Genomic DNA, 15,062 nt, shown 5'->3' with positions numbered 1-15,062 from the left:
GCAGTAAATTAACCAGTTAATTATTTTTCTCATTGTTTAATACAAGAATGTTAGGTGTGAGTTTCCTACTTTCTTCAGTTAGAGTCACTGCAGTGTGCCAGCTCACCTAAGAACAGTACTTCTAAAAAGGCAGTACCATCGTATGGATGTGTACTTAAGTTGGGGGCTAGTAACTTTGTAAGATATCACCTTGAAGTAAGTCTTGATAGTATTATCAAATGATTCATTTTATCACTTACAAGTACTCTTCTATGTCATCAGTTCTTGTGTCAAGCATATGTCCAGCTTCTCACAGCATTATGAAAACATTAAACAAAAAAAAATATATATATAGAGAGAGAGAGATCACATTGTTTCACTTTTATCTCTTATCAGTTGCTGTCGAGTGTTACTTCTGATGCAGGGCACCCACCCGAAATGTCTGCCATCCTTTTGATTCCACAGATGCTGCCTGTCCCACTGAGTTATTACAGCAGTTTGCTTCTTGCCATCAGTAGTTTCTTGACTGTGCATAGTCCTGTTGTATTTATGGCATCCAGCAATGGCGATTACCAGCTAGCAGCTAAGCATTGAACTTGAACAATTCTCAGAGTTTAAAAAAACATATGAATTTCAGCAAATATATTAGCCATTTGCAGTTGGTGAATTATGTATAAGGTTGAGGTCACAGTGAACTAAGTATTTGATAACATCTCTTATTTTAAAAAGTATAAAATTTTACATTAATTGCACAGCATTGACAGTGCATCCATTTATTATGAGTGGAGTTAAATACCATATACACTTTTTGATGAACTCATATTTTTAAGTTTCTTAAAAAAACTGGTAATATTTCATGCAAATCTGAAGTACATTGATTTCATTAATTTCTCAAGATAAAGTGAGAAGATATTTTAAAAAAAGAGCACCCTGTGAAGAAAAGGGGAATCATTGGCATTGTCTTCTGAATTTACATGTTTCGTTACAGTGTATGCTGTGAGATATCTTTCATTATAAGTACTGGTAACATTGCTGTTATTTTTCACTAAAAACGCCATTACTGTCTAGTGAAGAATTACCGTAGATTTCACACTACAGAGCGCACCTGATTAAAAGCCGCTGGCTCTAATTTTAGAAAGAAAATCAATTTTGTACTTGTACAAGCCGCACCGGATTTTAGGCCGCAGGTGTCCCACGTTGTAATATGAGATATTTACACAGAAAGATACTACACGTGAGGATTTTTTAACTTTTAATTAAATCCATATGGTAACATAAACAAATACATATTGCAAATGCTTTTTTTCGAACCGTGCCTCTAACACGGCTACTTTTAAATATACATACGTATCGGTAACACACAAATTACGTTGCGTATACTTTTTTACTGAACAGTGCACGAACAACATTCCAATATCTCCTTAGGACTGGTAAAAAAAATATATACTGCAGCCTACCAGGAAAAGTTATTGATCGCCTTTAACTTAAAAGCAGCGTTTTCGATCGGGTCTAATGCCGCTCCCCCCCCCCACCTTCCCGTTTATCGCAAACTGGTATTTCCCACAAGACGCGGCGAAACCGGATGTGACGTCATAGTATCCCGGGATGTAGTACAGAAAACAAATATAGTTAAAACACTTCTAACTTTAACTAGAAAATACTAACAAATGAATTACAAAGCGAAAATATTATAAACTAAATAACTGCCATAAAGGCAGCACAATGCTTTTCTTCGAGTGTTTTCCATGTTGATGAGGGTGAGTGCAAATGACTGATTTACAATAATTTAATTGTGAAAGTGCACTTGATTTATCGTACAATTTCATTGGACCTCTGTGAACTACTCATCAATTTTATTGGTCTACTGTTACGAGGCAAAATGTTTTCGGCGGCATGAAAAAAAATCATGCATTAGCCGCACCGTAGTAAAGGCCGCAGTGTTCAAAGCTGTTCAAAATGTGGGAAAAAAGTAGCGGCTTAAAATCCGGAATCTACGGTAAATACATTGAGTCCTAACCCCGGCACTTTAACATATCTTACTCCTGGCGGTTGAATTGTAAAGCCGAATGGCTAGGTCAGATGAGTGATTAGATTCAGGCATTGATTACTTTAGTCATGGTGTTAAAGAAAGACCAGGTCTAAAGTTAAAGCATTTTTAGCAAGAATGATCCACATAAAAAGTAATAATTTTATTTTATACTGTAGTTGGATAAGTAATTGAGAAAAATATATTTCATATAAGTAAATGGAAATTTGGAAAAGATGTCGCATGTCCCTAAGGTAAGTTTTGATATATTACAGATGTATCTTTAAACTTACAATTATTAATACAGTACTGTGCAAAAGCCTTAGGCGTGCTGGCTATATATTTGTGTCTAAGACTTTTGCACTGTATGCTGCCACAGAGAAAAACAAATTTCATGACGTGCGTGATGATAAACCTGATTCTGATATGGGTCTCTATTGTGGACTGAGACTGGAAAGGGGGCAGGGAGGGGAATTATGGTTGGGGGGAGGGGAGGGAGCAGGAAGCACCAGAGACATTCTGTAATGATCAATAAACCAGTTGTTTTGGATCAACTGACCTTTCGGTGCCTCAGGGCTGGCATCTACCACTCTAGGCACTCTTTCTCTGCCACCTGTTCCACACCCCTCCCCCCTCCATGGCGATCCATTCTCACCATTCCCAACATATTTCACTCCCGCTTGATTTACAAGCTCTCTCTCTAATCCACATTGACAAGCACAGTACTATGCAAAAGTCTTAGTCATCTATATATGTGGCCAAGACTTCTGCACAGTACTGTATGATGCTGTAAATTAATCATGAGCCGTTTAGTTTCAGAAATCTAATAATTCCCCAATACAGGAGTGGGACAGGGAGAGGATTGTGTTGCTAGAAAATGGTCCATATTATAATCTGGTAATGCAAAGCTGCATCATCCCCGCATGTGTCAAGAAATGAGAGTTGATAAAGAAGTACATTTTGTGTTTATTTACCTTTTCCATATAAACTCTGAGTGAATTTTATCTCAAAATTTTGAGTAGTTATTTGTGACTTCTGTAAGGGCAAATTTCTGTAATCTGAATGGCCATAATGTGAGGGTTACTTGTACAGGTGATTTACATTTCTAAAATTTCAAGTACACACTCCAGGACCAATTATGGATGTACAACCTCATGAAAGATATACTTAAACATTTTTATTATTATTGTATAGGTGGGCTGAAAAGGAGCTCAACATGATGAAACTTTTTTTTGACAACCTGATACACTACATTCAGGCAGTCAGAGAGGGTGCGCATAAACATGTGTTGTGAGTATAATTGATTATCCTTTAACACCTTTTTGAGTTCAAGGTCACAAAAATGTAATATGTAAAATAATTTTCATAGTTTGGAAAAATGCAAACTTATTTATTTCTGCAGAGATAGAGATTGATCTAATTATCAAATGCATCAAAGAAAATAACAATAGTATATACTGAAAGAATAATTATATGGAATGGATTTGAACTTTGTCAAGATGCTGTTTCTCTTACCATTTCTGAATATTTTGGTGCAAGCTGTGGTTACAGTAATTGGAGTGAGTTGGGGGAATTTGGCATATATAGCCCAAAACTTTTCACACTGCATCACATAATCTTAGGACATGAAGATAATGATGAGTCAAGTTATGAGTTCCTCTCTCATTGCTCCCACTTTAGTTTCTCCTGTACTTTGACCATGTTTCACTTCATCTGTCTGTTGTTCCCCTCCTCATCTGGTTCCACCTATTGCTTACCAATTCCCACTTCAACCTTCCCTCTCTCCTCGATATATCTTTGCTCTCTGATTTCAGACCTGATGCAGAGACTCAGAACATTTCTCTGCCTCTGCAAAGAAACTCTCTGAGTTCCTCCAACAGTTTGTTCTTTTGCTGCAGAATATAGCATCTGCAGTCCCTTGTGTCTCCTGGTACCCTTTCCACATCATTTATGGGCTGGTTGGTATTTGATTGTGATGGGGGAAATTCTTGCATTCTTTCAGCAGAAGTCTTCAGGTAGGAGGAGCAAATGGAGCCATACAATCTTATGAGTTGATAAAAACTCATGCCATTCTATGCTTGACATATTAAAAAAAGTCATAAATTTACAGCAGCATTGCATATTTATATAAAACTCATCTCAACAGCTTGAAGAATTCTGTTGTTAGCTGTAAAATTTTACATTGTTTCTTTGAAATATGGAATTACACTCCACAGAAATGACCCTCGGTGTCTCTGTTGGCCATCAGGCACTGATCTATATTAATTGCATCTCCCAGCACTTTGTTGATAGCCTTCCATCCATGGTATTTAATGTTGAAAAAGAAACTTGGGGAGTTCATCCAAATTGGTATGATCTTAAAGCAAAAAAAAACCCAGAGGAAGTATCCATTCTCTCATGTTGGAAGTTTCATGTTGAGTTTGGATATTTTTAAAGAAAATAATTTTGAAATCAATCTTGGATGTTTGTAATTATTGATCAAAATTATATTAATTCATCATCAATTGGATCATGTTGGAAATTGAAAAGAATATACTAATCTTAAAAGTATCAATGAATAAACTGATCAGCGTGTTCTTAATATTTTATTGGCGTTGTTTATGCTGACCCCCTCGATACAGGTATAGTCATGGTGCTGAGGTGCAAGTTCGCCTGCAGTTTCTGACATGTGTTTTTTCAACACTTGGATCTCCAGATCATTTTAGTGAGTATTTTCTCGCTTGATTGACACTGCATTGCTGCTTAGGAAATGTTATTTATTACGTACATATTACGTGATGATGTAATAAATTATATGCGTAGAAATTTATATTGATTGTGTTATGTCAAATAAACTTTAGCTTTAAAAATATTGGAGTTGGCAATGTGTTTAAGAAACAATTTTACAGGATTCAGTAGTCTGGACAATCATGAACAGTGCAATATATGACTTTGTTTTTTGAAGAGTACAGTCATTTTGATAGAGAAATGGAAGCTATAAACCTGTTAACTACATCTATCTGAAGCTATTAATTACTTATTGGAAGAGCTAGACTTGAAATTAATGAATTTAAGAATAATCAAATAATTAAAAACTGGACCTGTTAAATTATATTTCTGAATTCCAGAAGCATTCAGAAACTTTCACACTATTTTGAAGGCATCAAAAACTAGCTAAGCCTTGTGGCACATTAAGTTAATATTTTATAAGTCAGATTGGCTTAGCTGCCTTCATCAGCGCATCTCCATCTCCTGCCCACTTAATAAGATATGCACAAAGCAACCTTTGCTGCTGTGCAGGGTATCCTAACTGAAGAATTTCACACTGAAGATTCTGTTGAGGGATTTAGGAACTTAGGATGGAGATCAGCAGTGTATGTGGAGACTGCCCTATAACTTCAAAATCCAGCTCAGTAAATTAAGGTTTCCTAATGATAGAGCAGATGATTGGCTTCAGTTACACCTTTTGGGAGTTGGTGAGCCCACAGGCACCACAGAAGCACCTCTGTTTCGGTCCTTTCATTTTGAAGGATTTTGACTTTGTCCCTGAGCTAAAGGTGTTGTATAGGATTGGGGTGGGTAGGTGTGAATAATTAACTAGTCAGCTTGATTCAGGAGGCAGTTGTACAGCTTAGGTTATGTATTCTGATCAATGATCAGAAATGAGAAGACATGATTGTGAGTCGGACATTACAGGAAATAAGATATACTGATAATGTGGGATTTTCAACCTTCAGGGTTGGGAACTTGATGTTGAGAAAGAGCTGTCATAATTTAAAAGAGGATAGATGAAGGTAGCCTTGATAAAGTAACTGCAGTTATGAGAAATAAGCATGGCTTGGAAAACAAGGGACAACTTTTGAGATCTCTGCATCATGAAACCAATTTGAGAAATGCCTATTTCTGATCATACTTTGCTTTTTAAGAAAGGGTAAATTAGTAAATTTATTCCAGAGTAAGTTAATAAAAATATGATGACACTGTATATTGGGGTAAATCGTGCCAGCAATAATCAGCTCCTTTCAAAGTAAATTCCAGACCAAGAGGAGACTGCAGATGCTGGAATCTGGAGGAACAATCTCATGGAAAATAATTGTTTACATTTCAGATCAAAACTCTGCATCTGGACTAAGAGTGTAGAGGGGAGATTGCTTGGATAAATGGAACAGGGGGAATTGTGAAATCAGAAGCAGGTTTATTATTAATGACAACTGTCATGAACTTTGTTGTTATGTGGCAGCAATATAATGCAAGATGTAAAAATTACTGTAAGTTACAAATAAATAGTACAAAGGAAGAATAGTGAGGTAACATTCTTCGACTGTTCAGAAAACTTATGGTGGAGGGAAAGAAGCTGTTTTTAAGATATTGAATGTGGATATACTTCCACTGCTATGGTAATAATGAGAAGAGGGCCCTTAGTAATGGATGCCGCTCTTGATGTACTGCTTTCATTTGTAGCCAGGATGTTAAAACAGTTAATGTTATGGTTATGGGAGATTTCAATTTGCACTTGATTGGGAACATCTGTTTTGTGCTGGATCCCAAGAGAAGGAATTTGTAGAATGCCTATGAGATGGGTTTTTAAAGCAGATTGTGGTTGAGCCCATTAGCGAAAAGACAATACTAGACTTGGCGTTGTGTAATGAACAAGATTTGATTAGGGAGCTTAGGTTAAAGGAACCCTTAGAAGGTAGTGATGATAATGTCATAGAATTTGCCCTGCAGTCTGAGAGGGAGAAGCTAATCAGCAGCAGGAGCAAGCCATAACGCTGAGATTTCTCTCAGGTTGGTGATGCTTGTTTAAAAGGACAGAAGGGACAAATGGGGCAGCCATTGTTGGGAGTGGACCAGTGTCAGGCTTTGGTTTAAAGGAGGCTTCAGCTCGAAAGAGGCTTTGGCTCTGGGTATGCTTCTGTTAAGGTTCCTTTTTTCCTCTCTTATTGAACCTAGTATGGTAAATGGCTGTTATGTGTTCTTCATGCCAGATGTTGGAGTACTGGGAGACCCAGAGTCTCCCAGGGAACTACATCTGTGTGAAGTATGTCTGACTGCCTTGAAGACCGTGTTAGGGATCTGGATCAGTAGCTGGATGAACTTCGGTTTGCATGGGAGAGTGAGCAGAGTTACAGGGAAGTAGTCACCTTGAAGTTGCAGGAGATGAGTAGTTGGGTGACTATCTGGAGAAATGGAAATGTGACTAGGCAGTTAGCACACCTGGGTCTTTCCCCCCAGAAATAAGTATACTGTTTTGGATACTGTTGTTGGGGAATGACCTTCCAGGGGAATACCATGGAGACTGGCTTATTGGCACTGAGCATCGATCTATGGTGTAGAAAGGAAAGAAGGAGAAGAGAGCAGTAGTGATAGGGGACTCAATAGTCAGGGGAGCAGACAAGAGATTCTGTGGACATGAACGGGACACACGGATGGTATGTTTTTCGCAGGGGACATCTCAGATCACATCCACAACACTTTGGAGAGTGAGGGAGAGCAGCTTGGTACATATTGGTACCAATGACATAGGAAAAAAAAGCAATGAGGTCCTGAAAAGAGAATTTAGAGAGCTAGGTAGAAAGCTGAGAAGCAGGACCTCCCGGGTAGCAATTTCTCGATTGCTGCTTGTGCTACGTGCCAGTGAGGGTAGAAACAGGGTGTTTGGCAGATTAATGTGTGGCTATGAAGCTGGTGCAGGGGGCAGGGCTTCAGGTTCTTGGATTATTGAGATATCTTCTGGGAAAGGCATGGCCTATTCAAAAGTGACGGGTTTCACCTGAATCCGAGGGGAACCAATATTCTCATGGGCAGGTTTGTTAGAGCTGTTGAGGAGGGTTTAAACTAATTTGGCAGGGGGGTGTGAACCAGAGTGAAGTGACTCAGGATATGACAGATGGTAAAAGAGCAAAGATAGCGTGCAGTCAGACTGTCAGGAAGAGCAGGCAGATGACAGGACATAATTGCAGGGTGAGTGTCAGTGCATTAGGGATTCACAATCAAAAGGTAGCAAATACAGTACTCACAGTGTTATATATCATTGCACGGAGTATAAGAAATAGGGTGGATGATCTTGTTGCATTATTACAGATTGTCAGTTATGATGTTATGGCCATTACTGAATCTTGGCTGAAGGATGATTATAGTTGGGAGCCAAATGTCCAAGGTTACACATTAACCGGAGGGATAGGAAGATAGGCAGAGGGGTAGCATGGCTCTGTTGGTAAAGAATGGTATCAGACCAATAGAAAGATGTGACATTGGATCGGAAGATGTTGAACCTTTGTTGTCTGAGTTAAGAAACTGCAACAGTTCAAGGACCCTAATGAAAGTTATGTATAGGCCTCCCAACAATACCTGGGATGTGGACCACAGATTACAGCAGGAAATAGAAAAGGTGTTAAAAGGCCAATGTTATGATAGTTATGGGAAATTTGAACATGCAGGTCAATTGGGAAAATCAGGTTGGAAATGGATCTTAAGTGAGCGAGTTTGTTTAATGCTTACCAGATGGCTTTTTGGAGCAGTGTGTTGTTGAACCTCTGAGCAGATCAGCTATACTTGATTGGGTGTTATGTAATGAACCAGAGCCAATTAGGGAGCTTAAGCTAAAAGAACCGTTAGGAACCAGTGATCACAATATGATTGTGTTCAATTTGAAAATTGATAGGGAGAAAGAAAAGTCTGACGTAGCAGTATTTCAGTGGAGGAAGGGAAGTTAAAGTGGTATGAGAGAGGAGTTGGCCAAAGTAAATTGGAAGGAGATGCTGGCAGGGGTGACAGAGAGCAGCAATGGCATGAGTTTCTGAGAAAAATGAGGAAGGTGCAGAATAGATGTTTTCCAGAAATGAAGAAATACTCAAATAGCAAAATAGTACAACTGTGGCTGACAAGGGAAGTCAAAGCTAATGTGAAAGCAAAAGAGATGACATATAACAAAGCAAAAATTAGTGGGAAAACAGAGGATTGGGAAGCTTCTTAAGCCCTACAGAGAGCAACTAAAAGAATCATTAGGAGGGAAAAGATGAAATATGAAAGCAAGCTAGCAAACAATATCAAAGTTGATAGTAAAAGCTTTTTCAAGTATGTAAAAATTAAGAGAGATGAGAGTACATATAAGACCACTAGAAAATGAGGCTGGAGAAATAATAACAGGAGCCAAGGAGATGACAGATGAACTAGATGAGTATTTTGCATCAGTCTTCACTACAGAAGATGCTAGCAATGTTCCAGATGTTGAGGGATGTGAGGGAAGAGAAGTGAGTGCAGTTACTATTACAAGGGAGAAGGTGTTCAAAAAGCTGAAAGACCTCAGGGTACATAAGTCACCCAGACTAGATCAACGGCACCTTTGGGTTCTGAAAGAGGTAGCAGTAGAGATTGTGTGTGATATTTCAAAAATCATTGGACTCTGGCATGGTGCCAGAGGACTGGAAAATTGCAAATGTCATTCTGCTCTAAGAAAGGAGGAAAGCAGCAGAAAGGAAATTATAGACCAGTTAGACTGACCTAAGTGGTTGGGAAGATGTTGGAGTCAATTGTTGAAGGATGAGATTATGGAGTACTTGGTGACACATTACATGTTAGAACAAAGTCCGTGTGGTTCTCTTAAGGGAAAATCTTGCCTGCTGAGCCTGTTGGAATTCTTTGAGGAGATTACATGTAGGATAGCTAAAGGGGATGCAGTGGAGGTTGTATATTTGGACTTTCAGAAAACCTTTGACATGGTGCCACACATAATGCTGCCTACCAAGTTAAGAGCCCATGGTATTACGGGAAAGTTACTGGCATAGTTAAGAGCATTGCTGATTGGTAGAAGGCAACGAGTGGAAATAAATGGATCCTTTTAAAAGGATCCGCAGGGGTTGGTATTGGGACCACTTCTTTTTATGCTGTATATCAATGATTTAGATGATGAAATAGATGGCTTTGTTGCCAAGTTTGCAGATGATACAAAGATTAGTGGATGGGCAGGTAGTGTTGAGGAAACAAGCAGGCTGCTGAAGGACTTAGACAGATAAGGAGAATGGGCAAGAGAATGGAAAATGAAATACAATATTGCAAAATGCACTTTGGTAGTAGAAATAAATGTGCGGAGTATTTTCTAAACGGAGAAAATCCAAAAATCTGAGATGCAAAGGGACCTGGGAGTACTTTTGCAGAACACTGCAAAGGTTAACTTGCAAGTAAAGTCGGTAGTGAGGAAGAAAAATGCAATGGTAGCATTCATTTCAAGAGGTCTGTGATACTATAGCAGGGCTGTGATGCTGAGGCTTTATAAGGCATTGCTGAGGCCTAGCCTTGAGTATTGTGAATAGTTTTGGGTCCCTCATCTAAGAAAAGATATGCTGGCATTGGAAGTGGTTTAAAGGAGATTCACAGAAATGATTCTGGGAATGAAAGGGTTATCATATGAGGAACTTTGGATAGTTCTGGGTCTGTACTCAAATCTAGAAGGATGAGGTGGAGAATCTCATTGAAACCTTTCGAATGTTGAAAGGGCTCAACAGAGTAGATGTGGAAAGGATGTTTCCCATGGTGGGGGAGTCTAGGACAAGAGGGCACAGCCTCAGGATAGAAGAGCATCCATTCAAAACAGAGATGAGGAGAAATTTCTTTAGCCAGAGGGAGGTGAGTTTGTGGAATTTATAACCACTTGTAACTGTGGAAGCCAGGTCATTGGGTGTATTTAAGGCGGAGGGGCCTTGATTAGACACGGCATCAAAGGTTACGGGGGAGAATGCCGGGGAGTGAGGCTGAGGAGTGGTAAAATGTATCAGCCATGATCGAATGGCAGAGCAGACTCGGTTGGGACAAATAGCCTGATTCTGCTGCTATGTTTTGTGGTCTTATGGTCATATGCATCAGTATTACAGTGGAGTAATGGGAATGACAGAGGCATGATGGAAGAGCTGGCCAAAGTTGATTGGAAGGGCAAAGGATGAAGCTTTTGGGAATAATTTGGAAGACACGAGATTGGTTCATCGCAAAGAAATAGCAGCATTCTCAAGGGAGGATAAGGCAACCGTTGCTGACAGGGCAAGTCAAAGACGGCATAAAGCCAATGAGAGAGTGTACAAAATAATAAAATTTAGTGGGAAGCTAAAAGATGGGAAAGATTTAAAACCAATGGAAGGAAACTACAAAAGCAATAAGGAGAGAAAAGATGAAATATGAAGGTAAGTAAGCCAATAATGTAAAACGGGATACCAAAAGATTTTTCATATATAGAGAGAGTAAGAGAGATGCAGGAGTATATATCAGGCCACTGGAGAATAATCTAAAGCTAGTAATAGGGGACAGAGAAACTGGACAAACTGAGTAAGTATTTGCATCAGTCTTCACTGGATGACACCAACAGTATGCCAGAAATTCAAGAGGGTCGGGGCAGAAGTGAGTGTCATCGCTATTTCTAAGGAAAAAGGTACTTTGGAAGCTGAAATGTCTGAAGCTAATTTAAATCACCTGGACAAGATGGACTGCACCGCAGGTTTTTGAAGAAGGTGGCTGAACAGATTGTGGAGGCATTAGTAATAATCTTTCAACAGTCCTGTGATTCTGGAATGGTTCAGGTCTGGAAAATTGCAAACATTGTTCTAGTTTTAAGAAGGGAAGGAGGTAAAAGACAGGAAATTATAAGCCAGTTAGCTTGACTTCAGTGGTTGTGAAGATGTTAAGAGTTCAAAGAAGGATGTGCTGACATTGGAGATGATCCAGAGGAGGTGCATGGGAATGAAAAGGTTAACATATGAGGAGTGTTTGATGGGCTATTCTTGCTGGAGTTCAGAAGAATGAGGGAGGATCTCATTGAAACATACCAAATGTTGAAAAGTCTAAATTAAGTGGACATTGAGAGGCTTTTTCCAATATTATGGGAGTCTAGAACCAAGGGACACTATCTCAGAATAAAAGGATTTCACTTTGAAATAGAGATAAAGAAGAATTTCTTTCACCAGGATGGTGAATCTTTGAAATCTATCGCCCCAAATGGGCGTGGAGACCATGTCATTGGGTATAATTAAAGCCGAGGTTGATTGGTTATAAGGGCAGCAAAGGTTACAAGAAAACAAGAGAATGGGGTTGAGATTGAATATAAATCAACCATGATCAAATGGTCTAATTCTGCTTCTATGTCTTATGGTCTTATAGTGTAATGCCCTTGATAGTGGGGAGGGTTGTGCCTATGACAGAGCTGGCTAAGTCCACACCTCTCTGTAGTTTCTTTCAATGCTGTGCATTTGAACCTCCATGCCAGACATTGATGCAGTAGTCAGATTGTTCTCCACTGTACATCTGTGGAAATTTGTTAGTCGTTGATGTTGGGCCAGTGGTGATTGGTTGATAAAGGGGAGTGTGGTGAAAGACAATGGGCAGATTGAGTCAGGTAGCAAAGTGCGATGAGTGGAATTGGGAGACAAGTAGGTGGATGATAATTGGAGGCAAAGAAAAGAAAAGGTGTTGGGGAAGAAAAAGAGGAAGTTGGAATCAGAATTGGAGAGTCAAGAGTGAAGGTGAGATGACTGCTGGAGGGCGAGAAGGAGGAACACAAAGGCTACCTGTGCTGGAATCTGATATATAGGCAAGGTGATACTGGGTGTATGGGGTCTCCAGGGAGGGGTAGCACCTCTAGTGGTGGGCTTGTCATGCATCGGCCTTACAAAAATACTTTACATCATACTAATCATCCAATATTTAGTTATAATTATTTTGAGTATGTTTAATAGACGTGAGGAATAAGTCACACTTGTGCATTTCTGGTTTTTAAAAGCTTGCAATTAGTTTGAGTTTAGTTGGAGTTTTATTTTTACATTTGTTTTGATCAGAATGTTCTTAGTCGTGGTACTGGTGTATTGGAATATTTTATGCTGCTATACTTGGAACTTTTAAGTTCAATTAAATTTATCTTAAGATGCTTGCCAATAATTCTCTCATAGAATCAAGCAAGGCTGCCAAGAGGAAATTAAGTAGATACATAAAGAATTACTGGGTCAGAGAAAAAGAGCTGGACTCACCAGATGGCTATACCTGGATCTGTTAAAGACTCAGATCATAATCTTCAATATATTTACTTGTTCTTTAAAGCATGTAATGGTTTTTGACAGTATTTTAAGGCACCAGTTATTAACCTATGAAATTGTATTTTTTGATTATGTGCTATGATGTATTTTTAATTTAATTTTGAACACTATATTAATGAATATACCGTACTCGTTTTCCACTAACCTTTAAAATACCTGTTTAAAATATTTACTTAAATTATTTTTTCTTTTTCAACTTCAGCAGTAGCATCTCTGCTCTTTACTTTAGGACTAAGTCTTGACCAGGTGGATATCTTATGGCACTGCCTTGTAGAGGACCCTGAATGCTATGATGATGCTTTACATTGGTTTTTAAATCAAGTTCGCAGTAAAGACCAGCATGCAATGGGAATGGAGACATACAAACATTTATTTTTAGAAAAGGTTAGTAAAAAGTACAGTTTATATCTTTGGATATCTTGCGACACTGCAGAGATTTCTTCATGATTCCTAGGTATGTGTAAATGACGAATGAACTGTAAGTAATGATGAAGGAGCTAGACTGTGCCTCATTTTAATAACAGCTTTTGTCTCATCTATTATAATTTGGGTAATATATAGTGGCAGTTTCACTTGTTTTCTCACTTGGTCAAATTGTGTGTTTATACATTTCAGATGCCACAGTTAAAACCAGAAACTATCAGCATGACTGGTTTAAATCTGTTCCAACATTTGTGCAATTTGGCTCGTCTTGCAACCAGTGCCTATGATGGTGGTTCTAGTTCAGAGGTGAGAGAAAAGTACAATTTTGTACTAGAGGAATTTCCATACAAATTGACATTTATATGCAATAAGTTTTGGGCCAAGTCATTTGAAAATAAAATAGTTACTGCTGCAATTCTGCAATTGTGTTTACAGGGTTTTTTAATATGTTTATGGTTGCCTCAGATTGTGCATTAGATTTTAAGTTTTTCTGCTGGAAAATTGACAGTTCTGTCACGAATGTTTGAACTTGATTTTGAGCTGATTACTGTCAATGTGAGTTTGTAGCACTTCAGAAGAGTGCTTGACTGGAGTTTGCTTTGAAATAATGAACCTTCAATATTGATTTAACAGACTTGAACACATTTTTAACCATTTGTGGTTCTGTGGTAATTCTGCAAGTGAGGAGGGGAATAATTCGTTCTACAAAACATGAGTTTTCTAAAATCTAACTAGGTGGTTGTTTGTATAGTTTATTTTGAAAAGTAAAAATACAAAAATTTCAGGAAACCTCGCATGTTGTTTGTCATTAATAATTTTACTTTTACATTGGCATTGATGAAATTTCTAATTCTGTAAATGGTTTTATATATTATGTGTAACTGCCATGAACACAAATGGTCAAACAGTTTCCTACTGTATGTTAAGCTTACTTATGATTCCATGGTTGTATGTGTTAAAATGACAATAAGCATTTGTTTGTTCCAAAGCAGCTTTGTGGAATGGATCAACTCTGGGGCATTGCATTAAGGGCTCAAACAGCTGATGTTAGTCTTGCTGCTATTCAGTATATCAATTCATATTATATTAATGGTATGTAACTTTTATTTTGATTATGTTAAATGTTATGGTTTATAATGCAGTTATTTATAGCATGATATATGAAATTTTATTGTTGATACAGTGCAGATACTCTACAACTTACTTGTAACAGACTTTATTGAAGGATCTCCAGAAATCTATCATGTGAGCTCTAAGATGTAGGACCATAAGACATAGGAGCAGAATTAGACCGTTTGACCCATTGGATCTGCTCCACCATTCAATCATGGCTGATGCTTTTATCCCCTCCTCAGCCCCACACCCCAGCCTACTCCTTATATCCTTTGATGCCGTGTCCAATCAAGAACCTATTAATCTCTTCCTTAAATAATCTTAAAACACCTGGCTTCCATATCTGCATGTGGTAACAAATTTCACAAATTCATCATCCCCTGGCTGAAGAAATTTCTCCGTATCTCTGTTTTAAATGGACGCCTTCTATCCTGAGGCTGTGCCATCTTGTCCTAGACTCCCCCACCATA

At 38.4% G+C, this 15,062-nt stretch overlaps 1 protein-coding gene across 3 annotated transcripts in view; it reads left to right on the top strand.

Annotated features, from left to right (window-relative positions):
• The window catches only part of usp34 (ubiquitin specific peptidase 34), a 300,100-nt gene that overhangs the window by 115,208 nt on the left and 169,830 nt on the right, over positions 1-15,062 (top strand). For 2 of the 3 annotated variants that reach the window (XM_073051066.1, XM_073051065.1), the window contains exons 19-23: positions 3,200-3,295; positions 4,627-4,709; positions 13,286-13,440; positions 13,672-13,785; positions 14,472-14,571. In XM_073051066.1, coding sequence (XP_072907167.1) covers positions 3,200-3,295; positions 4,627-4,709; positions 13,286-13,440; positions 13,672-13,785; positions 14,472-14,571 — 548 coding nt within the window. Of the gene's footprint in view, positions 1-3,199; positions 3,296-4,626; positions 4,710-13,258; positions 13,441-13,671; positions 13,786-14,468; positions 14,572-15,062 lie in introns of all 3 variants that reach the window. The other variant, XM_073051064.1, reaches the window with a different exon arrangement.

The sequence above is a fragment of the Hemitrygon akajei genome, chromosome 7 (assembly GCF_048418815.1).
Source record: "Hemitrygon akajei chromosome 7, sHemAka1.3, whole genome shotgun sequence".
In the NCBI taxonomy this organism is placed as follows: Eukaryota; Metazoa; Chordata; class Chondrichthyes; order Myliobatiformes; family Dasyatidae; genus Hemitrygon; species Hemitrygon akajei.
The sequence above is the reverse complement of the archived record's forward strand: the minus strand, read 5'-3'. Positions and strand labels throughout refer to the sequence as shown.